The sequence below is a fragment of the Sturnus vulgaris genome, chromosome 25, assembly GCF_052056855.1.
Source record: "Sturnus vulgaris isolate bStuVul1 chromosome 25, bStuVul1.hap1, whole genome shotgun sequence".
Lineage (NCBI taxonomy): Eukaryota > Metazoa > Chordata > Aves > Passeriformes > Sturnidae > Sturnus > Sturnus vulgaris.
In genome coordinates this window covers 4,080,092-4,092,180 of record NC_142267.1, presented here as the reverse complement: position 1 = coordinate 4,092,180, position 12,089 = coordinate 4,080,092, and the positions used below count along the sequence as shown (strand labels likewise).

Sequence of the window (12,089 nt, the reverse complement as noted above, 5' to 3'; positions counted from 1 at the left end):
CCGTCCAAGGACAGCCAGTCATGCTGGGAGGAAGGCAGGGTTGGCAGAGCTCTGGCTTTATATTCAAATACAACAGAATTGGAGATGATCTGATTGTTGAAGGCAACTTGCAAAGTCACAAGCCCAGTGTCATGAGCTAAAAGGAAAGTACGTGTTGTCAGACAGAGAACTCCCCGCAGAAAGCCCCAGCTAGGAATTACCCCCATGTGCTAAGTATTGGGCTGAGAGCAGGTAAAGAGACAGGCTGCTTAACACAGTATTTTTGTGACTATACAATTCAAAAGTCCAAAATACCAGTTGGTATATTTAAACATGGAGATTTTTAAGCTTAAGAGTCATCTAATGGGTTGCTCTGGCAAAAGGCAGAATCACATGTGTCTTTAAAGACTGAGCAGCCTCACTGCATTTCCAGTGGAAAGCTGGGGCCTAGCAATGAAACCAAGTTATTCTGCATTCACTTGAAGTCATATACTGAGGGCAATCACTACTGAAAATCTCTGTGGGGAGGTTAGAGGTAGCAAAGGGCAAAATGTAGGCAAATCGAGTCAGCAGAGCAGTGAGTGCGCCCCTGAATAACAGCTACTCTTTAATCTACTCTTTCAAAACGAAAGGAATGTTTAGAATTATTTTAAATTATTTCAAATAATATTTTCAAGTTAATTCAGAGATTCTAAAGAGTATTTGTTGTGATCTGTTGTGATGTATCAAGATGCAAAATTTCTGTTTTCACACTAAATTGGCCAAAGAAAAAGGAAAATCTTCTCAATGCCTAAGCACTTTGGTACGGGTGTATGACAAAATGAGGCTCCAGCTGTAGGAGAGCAGTGCTCCTTACCTGGGCAGTAGCAGCGCAGTACCCCTGGCTGAATTAAAGATGCAGGCACTGAGATCTGATCAAACAGACAGCTGTAATTATTGCTGGCTTCCTGCCACGGGCCGGTAATCAGGACTTTTACTCCTCCCTGTGAGGGAAAAAAGGGAGAGACCCAAGCGTGACAGGAGAGGCCACGGCTGGGGAGGAGCGCGGCCGAACGCGCCCGCCGCCCCTTCCCCGCGGCCGTGCTGCCCTCGGGCGGCCGCCGGGGGAGCGGCACAGCCGGGCACGGGCACCGGGAACGGGGACGGGCAGCGGCACAGCCGGGCAGCGGCACAGCCGGGCACCGGCACGGGCACCGGGCACCGGGCACGGGCACCGGGAACGGGGACGGGCACCGGCACAGCCGGGCACGGGCACCGGGAACGGGGACGGGGACGGGCAGCGGCACAGCCGGGCACCGGGAACGGGGACAGGCAGCGACTCAGCCGGGCACGGGCACCGGGAACGGGCAGCGGCACAGCCGGGCACCGGCACGGGCACCGGACACGGGCACCGGGAACGGGGACAGGCAGCGACTCAGCCGGGCACGGGCACGGGCACGGGCACCGGGAACGGGCAGCGGCACAGCCGGGCATGGGCACCGGCACCGGGAACGGGCAGCGGGCACGGGCACCGGCACCGGGGACAGGCAGCGGCACAGCCGGGCACAGGCAGCGGCACCGGGAACGGGGCCACCGGTGTCGCTCTCGGCCCAGTGCCGCTCCCGGCCGGTGCCGCTTCCTTGCCGGTGTCGCTCCTAACCCGGTACCGCTCCCGTCCCGGTACCGCTCTCGGCCTGGTGCGGGCCCTCCCGGTACCGGCCCGGGCCCGCCGAGCTCGGCCGTCCCGCAGCCGCTCGGCGAAGGCCGGGAATGCGGCCCTGAGCAGCTACTGCACACCTCCGTACAGACACAACAGGGCTCGAAGGCCTGCGAAAACAAAACCCTGTTCTCTTCTTTTTTAAAAAAAAAAATTCTAAATAACCTTTTCTTCCCATTAGTGGCTCAGTCTCCTTCCTCATACATTCCTTCACATCAGCAAGGTCTGTGCTGCTGCCATTTTCAGCTTATGGGGCATGTGACTGATTTTGGAAGTCAGTGAGATGGAGGGAAGTGCTGAATTCATTAAAGCTGTGCAGGCCTTTAATTATTCTACTAGGAACATCAGTGACACTTTTAAGGAACAGCTCCAGTTTGCAAACTCTACTGCTCTACTGGGCCTAGGTAGCACCATGAAGCCGTCATGTGGGAAAGACTAGGCTTTCAATGAAACAATACCTTTCTGTTCAGATGCTTCCTAAATGAAGAAAGGCCCCTGTCAGGATAATGAAGTGCTTAATTAAAAGTAAACCCAGACATGCAAGAGGCCTTGAATGCTCTGACTTGGAGAGAAATATTTTATAAGCCTTTTCAAAGCTTTAACAAAACAGTTCCCTTATTTACAAAGCAACCAAAGATAAAGCAGTAAACATCAGTGAGTAAAAGCCCTGGACTTACCTCAGGGTAAGACCATTCTGGTGAATAATCTGTCACCATGAACAAGCGCCCACTCTGCTGCAGCAACCCCAAAGTGCCTTGTGCTGCAGCTGCCGAGACCACCTCAGCCACGTGCATGTATGCCATGGTGCTGGCTCCGTTCTCCGTGCTGCTCAGCTGCATGTTGGCTTGCTGAGGGCTGCAACAAGGAATGCACATTTCGGCCTGGTTGTATGTCGCTCTGTTACTGTCTTCAGGCTGAGACAGTCCAGCACTGTCACCTGATACCAGCTGATGTCCATACAGAGCATTGCTCCCACCTTCTACCGATATGAAATCATTAATTAGATCAGAAAACTGGTTGCTGAAGGAGATGTCAAAGTGGTCTAAGTTAAGCTCCATGTTGGAGGAGTTATTTAAGCTAGGATGGGCCACAGGATAGAGTCCTTGTACCATGTTTCCTTGGAGAATAGGGAGGTTATTTCCATTCCTGATACCCCCGTTGGCCTCAGGCTGCAAGTAGTGTTCTGTGTTGCAGGCTTGAAGATCCCCTGATTTAAGTAGATTTTCATTTCCTTCTGCCTGCTGGGAGGTCTCCATGGGAACTTCAGCTTCTGCAGTCATAGCCTGGAAGTTTGCTTGGAACTGCATGAGCTGGAGAGAAGAGGTGGACTCTATTCTGGTTTCCACTGTGCCATTACAGTTGGAAGTGGTTTGGGAGGAGGGCTCTGTTTTCACACTGGAGATTCCTAACGTGTTCACAAATGAGCTACTTGTGTCATTCAAATTGTTGTGAGTGTTTTGCTCAAGGGGAAGAGGTTTGCTGGCATCCTGCAGAAAGAAGCTGGGGGAAGGGGTCTGATGGACGTGAGGGCTCTGGATGGTCTGATTGAAGCTGGAAGAATAGTCCTTGTTAGAGTCAATGGCACTGAAGTCCATCTGCTCCAGGGTGGTACTTGGGCTCAGACCTCCTCCAGATGGAAGTAAACCTGAACCAGTACTGAGTGTGAGAGTGTTAGATGCAGAAGTGGAGGAAAATGCTTCTTTGGACATCTGTTGTTCAAAAGATGTGTCCTCAGTTTTAATTTCTTTTGTGAGGGTTGTATTGAAGTTGAAGCTACGTTCTGTTGTGGGTGACTGCTTTATGTTGGTATTGATGCTGTCATTTTTCATACCTCCTCCACCATAAGTCTGCCCTTGCTTGGGATTGTTAAGAAAACAGTCTGGGTCAAAATTCATGGTGGTTTCTGGAATTTTCCTATTTCCTTCTAAAGTTGTGGAGAGCACAAGTTCCTCAGAGACAGTGCTGGGTAGCATTGACAAGCTCTCTGAACTGCCAGTTGTTGGAAAAGCAAACTTGTGTCCATCTGAACTCACAGCAAGTACCAGTCCTTGTGCAGCTGCATCTGAGGACAGAAGGTGTTGATTTGGGCCAGACGTGGGTGACATGGTGTACACAGCTTCACTGGTGACTTCTGACATAAATACGGTGGCACTTTGTGACAAACTTCCCATAACTGATGCTACAGCCATACTGGACACACCAGTGACAGCTGGGCTATCTGCCATATCTGGGTCGCTGTTTAATCCACTGCTGATGGACACAGGAGAATTCTGGGTCGTGTCAGGGACCTCCACCTGGTTGGTGGAAGAAACCTCAGTGCTGTTTTGATGGAGCAACACCGGTTTCGCCACTTTGCCATTCCTCTTCTCTCGGCTGGAGGCCTTGCCATGACTGTGCTCGTTCTTGCCTTCAGAGACATCGTTATTTTGTACCTCTGAATGAGTGCTGTACCCACCTGTCCTTGGTTCAACCTTTGGTGATATGATGCGGTGTTTGGCACTGTTACACTTGTGATGCACACTGCTTCCTGCCCCTGTGTCAGAAAACAATAGGATTTGAGGTTCAGTAAATAGAAAATTAGGACAATGCTAGCTGTGTATTTCGTGGCTGTAGCAATGGACAGCTATGCTTGTGCATAAATGTGTGAGAGTGAGGGAGGACACACATGAGAGGGCAGGAGAGACCTTGGAAATAAAACAAATTTCTCACCAGTTCCAGAAGTACAGGTCCTGTCTAATGCACAGATCCACAGATGCAATGACAGCAACCTCACAAACAGGCATATAGGCACCCCTACCCCTCACCCCATGTAGCACCCACCCCTTTCCTCCTTGCCCCGGTCAGGCAGAGGGGAATTGGCATTTATGACAAAGTTTCAGAGTTATTTAAATGTGCCTAATCTCAGTGCAAAGTCTGCAGAGCAAATGCTGCTGTTGTCAGCTGTGGTACAGGGCCCTGTTCCATCTGCCCCATGGACAAGACCTCAGCCCCTGGAACACAGATGTGCTGCTGGGTGATGTTGGGAAGTTTGACAAGCACTCTTAGGGCACAGATGCTGACCAGTAATCTGGAAGTGACAGATGCCACATCATGCTCCTGTCCCTGGCATCACCCTGCTGCCTACATCTTCCTGTCATCACTATGTCTTACTTGAGTTGCCAATCAAATTATTAAAGAAGGAACCCATTAGCCATTCTTGCCCTCCCATAAGGATGGTGATGTGTTTCTCTTGACTCTCAGCCATTCCTGTGCTGACAGACACACTGTACTCTGAGGGGAGCACACAGAGCACACGGTCAGCACTGGAGCTCCTGAAGCACGCTCAAGTAAGGACCACCAGAAGAAAATCCTTCATGAATTAAACCAGCCAGCATCTTTACTGCCCTGTAAAGGTAACATCACCTGCACTCCTGAGAGCTTGTGATCAGGCAGGATGAAGTAAACAATTCTGTCTGCAAAGGCACCTTAGTCACAAAGTCTGGTGCAGGGACTGCTTTTGCTGTTTCAAGAACAGCAGCCCGTGAATTTTTGATGTTTCTTTCCTTAATTGATTAATTTTCTCTAGAATGAGGTAAGAACATTAATTACAGAACTGTAGAATGACTGAAGGGGGAAAAGAAGCCTCCTCACTATAGCTCATGGCTACAATTACAAATGTCATCTTCTGGGCAACATAAAGCAACCATGTAGCCACTGCAATTTGCTAAATCGTTTGTTGCTTGCCCTTGAAGGGGAACTTCTCTATTATGTGTTCAAGATTTGAATGAGGTCAGTTAAAGTAGTTCAAGATAGTGCTTTTGAGACTAAATACAATATTAAATCTCTCTATTCTCCTAGGTACAGAAATGAGCAGGAACAAGGGAAAGGCTTTCATGCTGCTGTATTTGTGGATGACAGTAAGGGATTGGGAATGTGTGTGTCAATGTGCAAGCCAGTTACAAAACAAAGCAATACTGTTATGTTAAAAAGCACTGAGCAGACTTAGCACAAGACAAAACATCAAAGAGAAGAATAAAAGGATTCATGTTCAGATCTGCAAGCCTGGATCAAATGCTGAGCCTTAAGGGGTGAATTTTAATCCAAACTCAGGTATTTCAGAGGTCATCATTCTTATTTAAGCCTTGATTGTATAATGCAACTGCTCAAGAAAAAAAGGGGAAAAAAAACCCTTTGAAGCACTGACAACTTTCCTTTATAAGTTTTGCTAAAGACTAGTTAATGTGTCATATACTTTATTTGACCAAAGTGCTAGAAAGGAGCAGCTCCAAAGCAGATGAATTGGAAAGTGAATCACTTAGCTTCCCACTGTCTGTAGGAAATGCTAACACTAAGGATGCTGTTTCTTGCTGCTGTACTGTCATCCAAAACAAAGTCATCTCCTTTAAGAGGAAACAGACCTGTATTTTCATGATACCTAAATAAGACCTGTCTTATCTCAGTGACACCTTGCAATTAACCACCTGAGCACTCCTCCAAAACACTGAGCTGCAGGGCAAGGAATTCAGAGGGTGAAGCTGGAAGAACATAAGATTTTGAGGCTTTGGTAACAGAATTTGCACATAGAGAAGAGAATATACCTTTTTGAGCAGGTCATGTATGGACTGCATTTATTAGAAAGCATTAACATTTTCCCCAGAAGTTCCAGCTGCATCTTTTTATGCTCGAGACTTCTGTCAGCTCTGAATTCATTGTGTCCCAGTGTTTCATGAGACAGCATTTTTATCACTTCAGTACTACAAATCCTGCTCCCAGATTGGATGAAGCTGAGTCCTCTGTGCCCTCCTGAGGTACTTACCCAAGGTACCAGTGCAGAGACAGTTGTGTGTTCGAGGCTGGGGCTTGGTCTGGTGGCTATCGAGGATCTGCTGCACTAGCTGTTCCACTGAGAACCCTGAACTGCTGTTGCCATTACTGCATGTCCACTTGATGCCATGAACTGCAAAGAGAACAGTAAAATTTCCCATCAGAAACTTCAAAATCATGCCAAAACCATCAAAAGCCACTCCAAATTACCAGCAAAAATCCATTCCTGCTGCTTTCTGTCAGAACTGAAAGGAGACCTATAAAAAACAACAGTAATGGGTACTGGTTTATTATTCTCTGCTCCTTGGTATCAACAGGCTTCTAAAGGCAATTCCTGAATTAGGTATACATAGAGGAAAAACTCAGTGGAGTATCTGGCTCTATTTCAGTCTTCTGCTAACAGGGACTCTGCACCTCCAATGACTGTAGTGCCAGCGACCTTCACTGAAAACCCAAAAACAACAAAAGACTTGGTTCCATTGAAGTAAAGCAGTATACTTCCAAAGAGTGTTTTAGAATCTTTTTCTGTCTAATATGAAAACAAAATCAGCTTTATAGTAAAATCAGCAGCCAAAAATACACCAGAGTAAAAGCAAATGCAAACCTTCTGCCAGGTCTTCATTGTCAGATCCCGGGTGGCAGTAGTGAAGGCTGACTCATTTTTTGGGAGTGACTAACAGACACTGTGTGAGTTCCTCCTCAGACTTGGATGACCTTTTAGTAATATGGGAAAATGGACAGGAGGGTGATGTTACAGAACATGTTGCAAACTGAAGCTCTTTTCTTGAGAACTCTCTGGGCCTGTTAACTAGTTAAATATGAATGCTAGACTGCATGCAGATACATGATTTGAATAAGCACTCCCTCTCAGAATATTTTAGTTGCAGAATTTCCTATAACAGTGATATTTGCAACCTGACTTACAATGGAAATGGCACTTACAAAATATTTTATCCATAATAACTGACTCAAAGCATCTTCTGTCTCCTTTAATGTCTCTATGAGCAATTTATATGTGCATATTATTTATTTATCCTTTAAATGCACCACAGCTCACATATAGATTTTGGAAAATGCTGATAAGTGACAACATCATTTCCAAGGTGTCCTGGCAGCTTCTTTTCAGGAGTGTCTTTGCCATAGTCTATCAAGGCACATTCCTTGCATGTGTGTTCTAAAATCCTTAAACCAGAATACACAAAATCAAAGCTCTAAGTCCCATGGACTTAGGCTTTGTAGTAAAGATGCAGATCCCTGCGTGGTGGAGGTCCCTGATGTGAAGGGGTGAAATCCTGGCAACAGCAGGTTGGGCTGATGCTCCTGTACAGCCAGAGGCTGGGGCACAAGCCAAAAGCAGCATCGTGCAAGGAAAGCAGAAGCAAATGAAAGGATGTTTGTGACATCTAATGGCTGTGGTCACAGGGGCAGCATACCCAGTCTCCTGTTCTCCTCTTTGATGCTGCTCACTGAGTGTGTCACACGCAGCTGGTGGAACAGAGCTCTTGGATCTGCTCTGTGAAGCAGTTTTATTGCTTTTTTTGTTACCTGTTGCTGTACTGCCTCATCACCCACTAATGTCACTTTGCCTAACAGCATCTCACCTTGATCTAGTTTTATACTGCAGAATTCACATTGCTATTGGCCAGGCTGGATAACCTGCACAAATACTGTAAATCGGGTTTTCAACTATTCTTCCCCATATCACTGTTTAAAGTGCTGCAGATAGTTTTGTAATAAGTCCCTCTATGTTTGTTTGATGACCACATTTATTGTTATCGTACCCAACAGATTTTGCTTTCTAGTACATTCACAGTTTTGGATTTCCTCTTAACACTCAGTCTCTGTTATTACATCTAAGTTAGACACGCTTGCCACTTCACTACCTCTGCTCACATTCATTTTATTATTTAAGATACATTGTTCTGTCACCACTGATATTATGTCTAATAATTGATATTCAAATACCAATTTAAAAAAAACCACATTGTCAGTGAGATTAGAATGCAGTCAAGTATTTTGGATGCTTTCAGCTGTACAACACAAAGTTACTGAACTGTAATTATTATTGAGAAACTTTGCATTAAGTGATTTCTGGGTACTTCAAAAACACTTTGCTAAAGAAGTGAGCTGGTGTCTGTGTTGTTGGGTACAGAAAGTCTGTTTTACAGCAGGATGGCAGAGCTGCTCCCTGCTGCTAAATCCTGGGATGAGCAGCCCATCGTGGGGGCAAGTCTGGGAAGTGAATCATGGCTGGGGTTTGTGTATTCATGATAATGGTTCTCATGTCTGAATCAAGCTGTGAGCTAGGAGCTAAGGCATAATGGGCAACTTTATAGCTGGGTACTTAGAGAACCATGCCTATTATTTTCAGGTCCTTCCAGCATAGCAAAGTCCCATTGAGGATCAATTGCTGCTGAGGAAAGGTCCTTCTCTAGCCTTGCTCCAGTTGATCCTAAAGGGCTCTGGCTCCAGCTTCTGTCCACGTGGTGCCACTTTTTTTTGGTACTTATGTTCCCCATATGCTATGAAGGTTATAAAATAAAAAGCCAGTGAAGGGTGACAGATTGCAAAAAAAGAATGTCTGGATGCTTAATGCAAATTATCCACTATCTTGGCACATCCAATATGCAGATTTTCTTCCTCCCTCTTTTAAAGAAAGACTCCTGTGCCTGGTGAATTGTTAGTACTGAATACAAAACACTATCAAGATGGCTTTTAACATGTCACGCTTGGCTTCCTGACACATAATGAATCAGCAGGAAAGGAGATTTCTATAGGGAAGAAAGTGCATTATGAAAGGAAGGCTAATAAAAAGCATACACACATACCCTTCCTGCTTCTTAGTGGTTTAAGAAGTGAAACCACTGTAGAACTGTGTTTGATTAAATATAGCCATAATATATGAACACAAAGGGAAAAAAAGTCTGAAGCATAGCAGAAATTCTGGAAAGGATTTTAATCCAGATTCCTGTTCAGACTCCTACTGCATTTCCTGATAATTTTAAATGAAAGCTGTGAACTGCTTCAACACTTTCCTTTTCAGTGATAGCATAGAAGGGTCTAAAAGCTGCTGCATTACAGCAGCAACACATTCCTCGTGCCACACACCCTCTGCACAGTGCCTGCAGCGAGAGGCAGCTCAGCCAGGCAGAGTTACTGGTGCTGCACTGGGTGCTCAAAGGAGAGAAGTGAGGCTGGGGGAAGGTCCACAACTCAGAGTGCTAATGCTGCTCCAATCTCTTTTTATGAGCTTGGGGTCTCACCTTTCTTTTCTTTCTTCCCTTTTGAAGAAAAGGCAATAAAAATGACCTTCTGATAGTGCCCAGCAGCTCCTCGTTCATTAGCACTGCCAGGACTTTGACCACCATGAGCAAAGGAATGAAAGATGATCTGAATTACCAGCAAAAAGGCTGCTCAGAATACAAGGGAAACTTGCACACAGAAACATATGACTGTCCAGGTTTCTTAAAACACCCTGGCTATTTCTGCCTTCTGCTGCTGCTGGTGATACTCAGTCCTCCACAATTCCCAGGCCTGCAGTCCTCCTGTCTTGCAGATATCTTCCTCCTCCCCATCACCTGAACTCTATCTCACTGTCTCATCATCACTCTAGACCTAACACCATTCCCTGTTTCCCTCCCTGTGGTTTCTCTACCCTAAGCAAAACTTGTCCCTAAAATATCCTCCTCACATTTAAATCTGACCATTTCACCCTTTCTGAATACTCTTAGACATTTCTCTTTGCCACTTCAAACATTTTGCACTTCCTGGTTTTATTCCAAAGACCTTGCTCTTCCATACCACCCCCTAAAACACAGCTTACACTACATGTACATGTACAGTACATGATGAAGCTATTCCCTATAGCCTACGTGTGGCTCCTCTGCCTCAGTTTGATAAATCTTTTGTTACTTGAGTAACAACAATGAGATCTCCCACATGAAACTGGTGAGTTGGTTACACTGACAGAGCTAGAATATCTAGAATCATCAAGGCCAGGTTTCTGTTTGCATCTCCCTCCCAATGTACCTCGACAGCCTGCTGCAAGCCCTGGTGTCAGAAGTCCTGCCCTCAGCCACTCCTGACCCACACAAAGTGCTTTAAAAACCCCCAAAGTGCTGCTGGGAGTGTGAGTGGTTCCTTTGTCCAACTGCCCATTCCTGCCTTGCTGCCCACATCCTGCTCCACCAAGTGTTTCCATGAGAGGTGTTTCCATGGCGATGGTCAATTGGAAATGGCAGCCTTGTCCCTTCAGTTTCCACCGCGTTTCTGTTGACAGAAGTAAAGGCCTTGCTCTGATTTCTCAGTTTGGCTGAAGGATATTTCCATTAGATTTATCCTTTCGTACTCAGACGCCCACACACAGTTTAACTTTGATTTTCCAGCCTTCCATTTCCACTCGTTACTGGTTGTGAAGGACAGGTTTACCTGAGCCTCACTGCTGGGGACAGCAGTGACACCCCCTGAATGCTAATGTCCTGCACGGACTCACACGGGCGTTTTGCTTGTTCTTTAGAGGGATGTCTGCCTTCCAAAAAAACATTTTTCCTTCAAGGTTTGCTCAGATGCAGTGGGATGCTTATAGGGACTGGGCAGTTGTGCTGTCCAACATCCCCCCTGGAGGGGACCAGCAGGACAAGACACGACTCGGAGCAGCGCTCCTGCCGCTCTTTACAGACGCGCCAAGTCCAAGGCTGCTCGCACATGGAGGAGCAGAGTGGAAGCCACCTCTGCCGCTCGTCCGGTGTGGTCCTCGCCCTCCTCCAGCTGCGGCTCAAGGGCACCATCACCATCCTCCCCCTCCTCCTCCTCCTCCTCCTCCTCCTCCTGCTGCTGCTGCTGCTGCCAAGAGCACCGAGAACGGCGCCCGGCGGCCGCCAGGTGGCGCCAGCGGATAAGGAACGGGCCGGGACCAGGATCAGGACCGGGATAAGGGCCGGGACCAGAACCGGGACCGGGACCGGGATCGAGATCGGGACAGGGACCGGGATCAGAACCAGGATCAGGGCCGGGACCGGGACCGGGGCCGGGACCAGGGCCGGGATCAGCACTGCGAGCGGAACCGCGTGCCCCAGTGTCCTGGACCCACATGAAGCCCAGAAAGGGCTCTCCATTTCTCTAGAGTTTTTTGGGGTTTTTTTTTTGCCAGGTTGTTTTTTTTTGTTTTTTTTTTTTTTTTTTTAAAGTTTGTTTTGTTCTTTTGGCAAAGTGGGACTGTCTAAGGTAGGTAAAACTCGACCACAAGGGAAACTATGTTTTCCCTACAGTGTGGCCCATATAAGCACGGAATCAAGCTTTCTCTGGGGACATAAAGGCTGCTGCAGATCTCAGAGGGAGAGGAAAAGTGTATTTTTGCATGGGACTCCTTTTTAGAGCTGCACACCTGCAGTACTGAAGGGGTTGGGTGAAGATAAGAAGCTGAGCAAGTGGCTGATGAGCAGGAGGCTGATGCTGGCCATGCAGACAATGTGAACAGGGGTACTCAAAGTCCAAGTGGTGGGTGAGATATAAGAACCTACCTAACACCTTCTATCGTGTTCTCTCTTTAATAAAACCTCAGACTACTGCAGTAAAACTGGATGTCTGCATTACTAAACCCAGTGTCTTTTTA

The 12,089-nt window shown here is 46.9% G+C and overlaps 1 protein-coding gene across 7 annotated transcripts in view; it reads right to left on the bottom strand.

Moving 5' to 3' along the window:
- CAMTA1 (calmodulin binding transcription activator 1) overlaps positions 1–12,089 on the bottom strand; it is a 235,027-nt gene that overhangs the window by 39,062 nt on the left and 183,876 nt on the right. For all 7 annotated transcript variants that reach the window (XM_088178821.1, XM_088178816.1, XM_088178817.1 and 4 more), the window contains 4 exons: positions 6,471–6,611; positions 2,353–4,208; positions 836–962; positions 2–136 (listed from right to left, as the gene is read on the bottom strand). In XM_088178821.1, the coding sequence (XP_088034947.1) occupies positions 2–136; positions 836–962; positions 2,353–4,208; positions 6,471–6,611 (2,259 nt within the window). The remainder of the gene's footprint in view (position 1; positions 137–835; positions 963–2,352; positions 4,209–6,470; positions 6,612–12,089) is intronic.